Source organism: Abrus precatorius, unplaced genomic scaffold, assembly GCF_003935025.1.
Source record: "Abrus precatorius isolate BTA unplaced genomic scaffold, Abrus_2018 Scaffold2, whole genome shotgun sequence".
Lineage (NCBI taxonomy): Eukaryota > Viridiplantae > Streptophyta > Magnoliopsida > Fabales > Fabaceae > Abrus > Abrus precatorius.
In genome coordinates, this window is record NW_020874362.1 from 35816897 (window position 1) to 35826958 (window position 10062).

The following is a 10062-nucleotide window of genomic DNA, read 5'->3' on the forward strand; positions in this document are numbered from 1 at the left end:
TTTTATGATTCATGGAAGGACCAAACGCTTCAAAATCAAGTACTATGTCTTAAGAGAAGTGCAGAAGACAGGTGAGATAAAACTAATACATTGCAAGTTATAAAATCAAGTTCAAGTTGCAGATTTGAAATTTTTAGAAACAAGTGTTTACAGCACTTGAGTCATGAGGAGAATGTTAGCGTCTCAAGACAGCAAAGTTTGTGTTTATTTGTTATGTTTGATTCAATTTGAGTCGAGTCATAGGGAAGTTGATTGTAAATATTTATGCTTAAGTTGTTATTTTTGTCGGTTGCTGTTTTTAAGGATTAGTGGTGTCTAAAATTGCTTTTTGTTCAGCAAGTTAGAGTCATGTACTTGTGTTTTGCAGTTAGAGCTTAATGAATTACTTCCCTTTTGTTTTTGCTCTCTGAGTTCTTTCTACAACAGTTGATAAAACCTCAACCCAACAGGAACACCACCTATAACAGGCAATTCATCTTGTGGGAACGTGACCTTCATCTATGAGTTTTATGAAAACAGCTGCATTTTGAGATATTTCTAAATAGAGCAACATCCATGAGTTTTCTTTTCTTTAATCTATAATCAAAAGGTGCAAATAATATTTCATTTTCGTACGAATTTTCACAAGGGGAAATTATTAAACATTAATTGAATAAGTTGTTTATATAAGTGGCCTAGGCCCTTAAATCTATATAAGGTGCCCTGCGTTTAATTTCAGCATCCATGCATTTGAATTTAAATGAAGGAAAAGGTCTAAATAGATTTGATGGTTGGCTCTACAAAACCCAAACATACATCAGGTGTGGCACCCTCTGAGCCAAACTTGGCAATGATAATAAACAACCTTCAATTAGTTCAAGACCTTTTGATTTGCTATAATACACTTGATCATCACATGACTTACTTCATTTCATACAGAAACCTTTCAAACTCTCACCTTGTTGAGAGTAAGAAATACATTTAGTTTTCAAGAACTGACCTGAACCAATCAAAAGCTTCTGAGAGGAGCATTTGGCTTTCTCTGACTGCGGCTATACCATGATAATAGATGTTTGGCGTTGAAGGACCTTGACCTCTTCATTGAACTAGGCTCACTATGCAGATACCTTGTCCTAGAAGAAGAACCCCCTTTTGCAGCAGTAGCAATCCTCTTTGAATTCCCACGAGATTCCACTGACATAACAGTTGCAAGAGCAAGATTGATCTTAGCAGCAGAAGAAGAATCCAAAGACACTGATCTTCTAGGTTGCATGTTAACCAAATCGGAATCTGATCTCTCAGTTTCACATACTCTTCTCCCTTCTCCAACTTCTTGTCCTTCTTCCTCTTCTCTATTCCTCAACTGATCAACACTATTTTCCATTCCACCATTGTCCTCACCCCTATCTTCCAAAACTTCCATCTGGGCAGTTTCCAAAGAACTTGAACCAAAAGCATTAGGCTCCATAGATGGAATCCTTGTAGGGTCAATAACAATAGGAGCACGGCACATGGGGCAATTGGTATGTGATCTAAGCCAAGTATCAATACAAGGTAAATGGAAAGCGTGGTTACACTTTGGCAAAAGCCTAAGATTCTCATCCTCTTGAAACTCACTCAAACAAACAGCACATTCTGTTCCCTCAATCAACCCTTCGCCTCCCTTGTACTTACAAACAGTGATGGCACCAATGATTGATTGTTGAAGACCAATGGTGCGGATATACCAAATGGGGTGGTCAATCACAGGACCATCTTCTTCATCAACAAAAGGATCTTCTGTTTGCTGCTGTGACAAAGCCCTTCTCCTCGACCTACTCCTACTAGAGAAAAACTTTGCATAGATGGCGTAGCAGCAAAGACCAAAGAAAGCTGTGGCTGCAAGAGCAAAACTTATGATCAAGTAGGTGGAGATTTTGTTGTGTTTGCTGGGAGTTTGAATCTCTCCTCCTTCATCTGGGTAGTAAGGAGGGATTGGTGACGGTGGAGTGTAAGGATCACAATAATAACAAGATGGTGGAAACAACTTTCTGTATTGCAGCCCCATGTCAGAAAGAGGGATTTGGATGTGAAGGGAAAGATAGAAAGCATCAAAACAACATGGATGAAGGAGGAGAAGGATGTGTGGTTTGGATGAACACAGGGTTTGGTGAGGAGGGGTTGGAAGTTTGACTTCGGACCAATACGCAAGAGAAGGAAAATTATGTTCTTTTTGGTGCCTTCTACGCGTTTGTTGTGTTGACTTTTATGTTTAGTTTGACTTACGTTTCGCTTTCTGGCGGCTGAGGTCGGTGTACTTGGGCCTCACTTTGCACTGGCCCAGCCCACCTGCTACAAAAATTTTACATCAATAGAGCATGTGAAAAAATGGAAAATATAATGTGAAAATGGTACTAAGCAGCAAAATGCTCTGCAATTTCAAAGATTGTTAATTACTATGGTATATGTATTATAAACAGAAATATATAGCATACATGTCTTTCAACTTCAATGAACCCTAAGGTAGAGATTCTTTTTCTCAAGATTTAGTTACCCATTTAAGATACCAATGGGTTGTAATTGTATGGCTCTCTCTTATTCTTAAGTTTGTTTACCTGCAAATTTTATGGAGGGGGTTACGTGAATCTTTAATTATTTTTTAAAGTGTCATTGTCAAATGATCTTGTAGCATGTTCAACTTGCAAACAACAAATGATAACTTATTGGAGTTGTTAACTTAAGATGAACTTGCTAAGCCAACCAAATTACAAATTAATTATAAACTAGTGGGAAAAGCCAACAACTTCTTTAGAGGGACAAAAGGATAATAATGATATTTGGTGGGAAAGTTTTCTATAAGGATTGTTAATAATATCTCACAGTCAATTTTGATTAAAGAAGCCAATAATTAATAAAATACAATAAAGCTCCCTTTTTCAAAATAACCAGAAGAAAATAAATTCAGCTTTTTTCCCCCTCTTTATTATAATTACATTTTTAATGTTCTCAAATTTCAAACTTTCTTTTTTCTTTATACCATTAAGCTATTTCTGTTTTCTTTTACTCTTTCTTCTTAGTCACGAAATGGTTTTGAAATATTGAAAAGCAGTCTCAAAGCAAGCCTTGTTTTGTTTTTTAAGCTGATTGCCTAAGACCAACAACCCCTATGTTCATATTCTTGTAGCACTGAGACCAACCCAGAAGAAAAGAAAATCTCATCCAAAAATTCCCTTTGCCCCATATTCTAGTTTAGGCCCAAAGTCCAAACTTAAACTACCAAATGTCCAAATCAATGAGAAGGAAAGAGCGATGCTTCCTTCCCTCAAATCAAGGCTTGCTATTTCCCCTTCCCTTTCCCTACTAATAATATCACGTTGTTGTTGCATATTTTAGGAAGCAACAAATCAAGATGACCAAAAAACTGGCCAAAGAAAGGGCCAAATTTCAGTAACTTTGGCCAAAAGGGAGAAAAAAATACCACAAGCTTTGCCTTCAAAGCCAGAAAGTTTAACTAACTTACAAGGAACACACGTCATAATGTATCCAACCCTTAGCGTACGTTTTCCTTATTTAGGCCTCACTTTACTTGGAGTAACCAAATTCATATTTGTTACTCATAGTGATTTTAGCCTGCAAGAGTAACCAATCTCACATGTAAATACCAATTGAAAAGCCAGGCATCTACGTTACAGAATTGATTATTTTAAACCAACTCTTACAATCATCGCCACTCATTTCAGCCATTGTGAAAGAAATTTAAAATCTGTTCAATATGTCAACGAGAGGCTCATGGATAACTCTGAAATTCAGAAGTGTTCTTGATGTAATTTATGCCACCAAATTTCAATTAAGCTATAGTGGCCTACGGAGAAACAGACCAATTGTGTCAGCAGCTAGGATTGAAAGTGGTTATTGGATGCACTCTGGTCTACAATTCTTTAGCACCAATAACAACACAAACACTAATGCAAAAGGGTAACTACTAACTACCCACAACCTTTATTTTTGTTTTCATCTCAAGTCAGTTCCAATCTGACCGTTTAATTTACATGGTGAAATTTGTTTTTAACATGTACTTTGGTAGAGTAAAGAATGTCACAGTTCAACCTCAAGCTCCCGCTTCTACAATCTTCACCTTCCCTCATTGGTATGAACTAGCATTACTTACTATTGATTTGAAATTTAGAGGTCCATTTACTAATTTGGATAAACCAAACTAACCATTGATATCCGAATGTTAAGTTAGCTATGGTCAAGATAACTACTATTTCACTAGTCCTTGTTTAATTGTAAAAGTTCACCTAAAACTACGACATGATTAGGAGTACTAACCAACAAATGAAAATAATAATTGTGCAAAACATTTAGTGAACATTTACTTAATGAACATGCAGGCTAAGATGGGTTTTGGGCACGGTACTTTCTTTCTTGCTACCTTTCTGGAAACATAATTGGGAAAAACTACAAAGAATAGAAGGTATATATATCTTATACACATGGAATATTTAACAAACTAGCCACTTTCTTAATTTTTGGACATTTACTTTGAGAATTGCAATATTATTTAACATCCGGTAAAATGGGCATGGACATATTTAGGAGAGGTAGAGGTTGTGGCTGAAGAGGTGGAAAAGGTGGCAAAAGTGGTAGAAAAGGTGGCAACAGTAGCAGAGAAGGTATCTGAAGACATGGCAGAGATTCTTCCTGAGAATGGTAAGCTAAAGAAAGCAGCTTTGGTGGTAGAACGTGCATCAGAACAAGTTGTTCATGATGCTCAATTAACAGAAGAGTTTATACACATGGTACTATATCCTTATTTACCATATCGTAATATTTTCACATGGCTTCATCAATTCTATGAGTGACTTATGATTATTTTTTGCTTATAGTTTTAAATAACTTGCTTAATGAAACACAGGTTGAGGAACTCAAGAATGACCTGGATGATTTGGAAACTTTTGCTGAACCCGTAATTGACAAGATTGTGAAGAAAGTACCCGCGAATAATTGATGCCAATATAAAAAATCACTTTTATTTCTTTCATGCTATTGTTTGTATTACTGTATTTACGATCTCTATGCACGTATTAATATATTCTTTACTGTGAATTTTAGCTATTTGTAACTTTTTGCCAGATTTTGTTAATTTAGTTTTAATTGGACTGCCCATATTCGAAAAATCTTACTAGAGAAATTGAATATATCAAAGTTTATGAAATTGAAATGAATTAATACTTCATTTTAACATTAAAAAAGTTACTTAAAGATCATCCCTCAACTGCTGTTAACATGAATACCAGAAGGGAAATCAGAGTTGATTCTATCCTAGTTTTTTCATTGTGTAATATTTTTTTTATTCAAATAAGATATTTGGCAAATAATTATTATTTTTCATGAATAATAATTTATCTTCAAAACTAACTAGTAAATGACTATGTTTGGACTTTGTTCAGCTCGATTAATTATCTAGTTCAAATGTTAATATACACTGATTTATTCTTCCTCTTTATTTATATTTTTATTATTTTGGTCTATAATTGACGTGTTAAGCAATTAAATATAACTATTTGCTTTTCTTAAGGGAACTCTTTGCATCTATGTCTGTTAAAATTTCTAATAAATCCATTACACTATTTGGTTGGGTGAATTAAGATGAAAAACAAAAATTACAAAGAAGTAAATTATGAAAGTAATCGGAAACTCATTCGAATGGCAAGTGATGAAGGGGACAACAAATTAAGGCAAATGGGGTCCATTTTAAATATTTAATCTAATTAGAGATTTAAGTATTTTTTATATTATTTATTAAAGTCATTGTAAAAGTGGTACTTTATTTTTTATTTTTAACGATTTATACATAAATTTTAAAACAATAAAAGTTAGTCTCGCTATTTCTTAACAATTTTTTCAAAAATAAAAATATGATAACACGTTTATAATTTAAAGAATATAAAATCAAACATGCCCTAAAGTTTTGCCTATTTTCTTTAATCGAAGTGAGAAACAATTTATGTTTGTCTCTTTTCCTTTTCTTATCTTTTCTGTCTCAACTTTACCGCTTGTCTGCGCTGAATATCTTTTACCCCCCATCACCCAATATTAAATTAAATTTTAAATTTGAACTTAACCTATTAATAATTATAAATTTTAAACTTAACTCATAAACTCGTTTATAATTCTTTTATAAATTTAAAATGATATTTTATTAATTTGATATTTTTATGCTATAAAATAATAATAAAATATAATTTTATCAACATAAAAATATTTTAATATTAAAATAATATTATATATATTTTAGAAAATAAGATCATTTATTTAAAATATATTTTTAAAATAAATCAATAATACACATGATTATGATGATGATAATAATAATAATAATTTTTAAATAAATATAATTTTAACTATCTAAATATACTTATATATTAAAGTTAATTATGAGTTATTGATGTTAAATTTATAAAATTTAAATTTAAATCATTTAAATAAATATTTTAATTTTAAATTTTAATTAATTATATTTAGTTAAATATTTAACAAATCGAGTTCAAATAATTTACCCATTTACTCTTCACGGTCCTAAAAACAGCGTTGGGTTGCTCCATCGTACCTTAATTTTAGCAGGATCGTTGTTTTTCATTCTTTTATTTTTTTTAATAATTTTAATTTTCGAATTTAATTAATAATTGTATTCTATTTTATTAATTGAAAACAATAATACCCTTTAGGGGTAAAATTAACTCTGACCAATTTTTTTCACTTTTTAATTCATCTAAATAAATGAAAAAATTAATATTTTTCATTACAATTTACGTTCAAATAACACAATTTTTATTTCTTTATTATGGTATTTATTTCCTCTTAATTTATTTCCTTTATTTAAATTGCGGGTTAGTTTCAACTATCGATAACTCAAAGGGTGGAGTGAAAAGATAAAACAATATTATGAGTATAATTTAAAAAAAAAATCATAGGAAATAACTATAATTTATCCTATAAAAGGTAGGGATAAAAATTGGATAGACTGGTTTGATTGGTTACAGTGAGAGCCAATAACATCCTTGAGCTAAACAAATAAAAAATATGCAAAATAAAATATCTTTTCTATCTTATTTACAAAAAAAGTAATTATTAATATTTTTATTCAAAATATAAAAAAAAAAACATCCATTTTTAAAATGTATAAATTTTTAATATATTAATTGATAAATTCTCTTTATATTTGTATTTATTTTGAGATTTATATTAACAAAATATTTATTCATTATTTATATAAATTGATATATTTGTTTAATATATAAGACGTCACTTTGATGTTTTAATGTTATACGGATTAAAAAAAATTATATGTTGGGATAATCATATGTTTATGATCGCTAAACATCGCATAACACATAAATTTGTTTAATTTATAAAAAATATTAAAATTTAATGACAAATACAAATAATATTTTCTTGAGTTGGTAAGAAAATGATTGTGGATAGGCACCTTCGTTACGGTACATCTATTATATGCTTTTATGATAATGCTTTTTTCACGTTTCGCCTGCCTTGGAGCGATTAAAAGAACCTCCTACATGTCAATGCCAGCCTCAACACGCACCTTTTCCTTTTTCCCATTATTATTATTATTATTATTATTAGTCTTTAAAATAAAATTATTTATAAAAGAAGAAAGAGGAGCAAAAATGCTCTGACTACTGATTTATTCTACATATTAAAATAAAATGCCCACTCTCATCAAAACGAAGGGTTACACTTTTCCATGTCCTTAACAGGGGCCGTCCATAAAGCAAGTCCTTTGTTAAGACGGTGGTACATCTCATGCCTCGTCACTTCGCTTTAGACATGTGATCTTGGTTTCGTTGGTTCTTGCACTGTCTCAATGGTACAATAATACATTTTCTATATTTCTCTTCGTACAATGAGCGTCAAAGTGAGGCCAATTTTACACCAGCAAAGAAGGAAAAGTAAAGTTGTAGTCCTCCAAAGTATAATTTTTATCGTTCAATTTTCCACTAACTTCGAAAGAGAAAAAAAAAGCATTCATAAAAGAACCACCAAGTTCCTTGCATATGATTCCACCCAATGACCCCATTCCCACTTTAGATTCGATTCTTCACATCTTTTCGTGCGTGTTTTAATAATTACAAGTTTTTACTTACTTTTACAATGTACAATATTTTCCCCATTCGAATAATCTCCTCAATTTTCATAACCTTGAACGGTTACATTAATATAACCAGCTTCACATTGAGGCTTAATCGGTTATATTTTCCTTGAGATTGGTTGTTGTGTATGAAATTGAAGGTGCAAACGTAATTAAAAAATTAAGATTAATAAGCGAATGTAAATAACAGAAGTTAAGAAGAATAAAAATGTATCTCATTCATAATAATAATGATAATAAATAGAATACACAAAATAATGGAAAGAATAATCCTCACACAGCAAATCAGAGCAACCAAAAATGAAGTACAAGAGTTCACGATCCGAGTAAATACGTGATACAATAAGAAAAAAGGAAAAAAAGAAAAATAAAATCAACGAAACTCTCTCTACATAAGCAAAGCCGCAGCGAAGACAACGACGGCTGCAGATCCGGCGACGGTGAATCTGTTCAAAGCCACACCGTTTTGGACAGGAGATGGTGCTTCAGATGGTGGAGTGGAAATCGACGAGGGAGTAATGGAAGGAACTCCGGCCGGCGAAATGCTGGGAGACAAAGGAGGAGACGGAGGAGAGTTGACGGTGGCCGGTGAAGGAGAGGGACCGCTCACCACCGGAGCAGGAGGAGAGGCTGCAGGTGACTCAGCGGAAGGAGAAACGGCAGGCGACGGAGACTTCGGCGGAGAGGCCACGGGCGTCCTCTTTGGAGACAAAGCCGGTGAAGACGCCGGTGATTGAGCGACGGTGGAGCTCACAAACAATGCGGCGACTAGCATCAACACGACGGTGGAGCTAGCCATTCTGAAAAGAGAGTGAGTGGAAACAGAGATTTTAGAGAGAGATAGCGTTTAAACAGAGAATAACTGAAAGATTGAGAAGGTGACAGTGGTGAAGAGAAACAGAGGTTTGTGGGGGTATTTATAGAACCGTAACCGCGTGGAGACGAGTCGTTACGAGCCGTTGATTCGTTTAAATGATTATCAGGGTTGAGCTGACGGTCGCTATTCGATTTGTGAGTGTAAGATAAAAAGAAAAACAGAAAAGAAAACAATGTTATGACCGACCAAAAATGTTCAACAAAACAATTTCTAGATGAATTTTAGTGTTTTTTTTTACATGTATTTTGAGGATTTGTGTACACAATAAAATTATATATATATAAGATATATGATATTATTTTTACTTGTTCAAAAAATAAACGTATATAATTAATTAATACATCTCTAAAATTATAATGATGATATTACGAAATAAAAATTATTCTTTAAAATAAGCTATCATTGATATGTACGACAATAATTTTAGTCTCTAATATCATGATACTGATATTTATCATTCAAAGATCAAATTAATGAGAATTAATAAATTTAAGAATTATATTGATTTTTTTTTTTTAAAAAAAGAGTGACTGGTCATTGATATTTTAGAAATTAAAGATATTTGGTATCAATTTGGCTATTTTGGTTGATAGTTTAACAATGCGAAGAAAGTACATAGGGTAAGAAAAATCCGTCTTAATATGTATTATTTAGAAAACTACCATTAGCTTTTTTAAAAAATAAAGCTATGAAAAAACTTACAAAAAAAAATTGAAAATTCAATTGCATTTAAAAAATGAAAAGGATAAATTCAGTTAAAACTAAAGTATTAAATTGGAGTAATAAAAAATTATTAAATTGGATGGTAAAAAAGAATTTTGAAGTAAATAATTAGCAAAATAACTGCACTCTTTGAGTAAATATAATTTTGGAGTTGTCTTTACCATTTATCATATAAATCCATAAATAAAAATACAAGAAGATGTGAATTGGAAAAAGATGGTTGAGTTGCCTTAAAGGGTCGCACACGACACGCGGGGAGAGTGAAGTGCGAGGGCAAGCTGGTACAGCTGTCTTTTTGAATCAGGACCGTACACGTGTGAGAAGTTTCAAG

General features: G+C 32.2%; 3 protein-coding genes across 3 annotated transcripts; 1 reads left to right on the top strand and 2 right to left on the bottom strand.

The window, feature by feature from the left end:
* Window positions 1–584: 584 nt before the first annotated feature.
* On the bottom strand, window positions 585–2168 carry LOC113857616 (RING-H2 finger protein ATL54-like). The gene has a single exon (XM_027489692.1). The coding sequence runs from the start codon at window positions 2024–2026 to the stop codon at window positions 989–991; it is 1038 nt and encodes a 345-aa protein (XP_027345493.1). The 5' UTR covers window positions 2027–2168; the 3' UTR covers window positions 585–988.
* A 1463-nt stretch (window positions 2169–3631) lies between these two features.
* LOC113857617 lies at window positions 3632–4976 on the top strand. Its single transcript, XM_027489693.1, has 5 exons — window positions 3632–3933; window positions 4043–4105; window positions 4353–4435; window positions 4558–4760; window positions 4877–4976. Exons 1-5 carry the CDS (start codon window positions 3731–3733, stop codon window positions 4967–4969), a joined length of 645 nt encoding a protein of 214 aa, XP_027345494.1. The 5' UTR covers window positions 3632–3730; the 3' UTR covers window positions 4970–4976.
* Window positions 4977–8337: 3361 nt separating this feature from the next.
* On the bottom strand, window positions 8338–9014 carry LOC113857618 (classical arabinogalactan protein 1-like). Its single transcript, XM_027489694.1, has one exon. The coding sequence runs from the start codon at window positions 8928–8930 to the stop codon at window positions 8520–8522; it is 411 nt and encodes a 136-aa protein (XP_027345495.1). The 5' UTR covers window positions 8931–9014; the 3' UTR covers window positions 8338–8519.
* Window positions 9015–10062: the final 1048 nt, after the last annotated feature.

Excerpts from the sequence above, each read along its gene's own strand:
- LOC113857616 (XM_027489692.1), bottom strand. The coding sequence starts at position 2,026 with ATGGGGCTGCAATACAGAAAGTTGTTTCCACCATCTTGTTATTATTGT.
- LOC113857617 (XM_027489693.1), top strand. The coding sequence starts at position 3,731 with ATGTCAACGAGAGGCTCATGGATAACTCTGAAATTCAGAAGTGTTCTT. Across the intron at positions 3,934-4,042 it reads ACAAACACTAATGCAAAAGG|AGTAAAGAATGTCACAGTTC; the intron begins GTAACTACTAAC and ends GTACTTTGGTAG. Across the intron at positions 4,436-4,557 it reads AAAACTACAAAGAATAGAAG|GAGAGGTAGAGGTTGTGGCT; the intron begins GTATATATATCT and ends GGACATATTTAG.
- LOC113857618 (XM_027489694.1), bottom strand. The coding sequence starts at position 8,930 with ATGGCTAGCTCCACCGTCGTGTTGATGCTAGTCGCCGCATTGTTTGTG.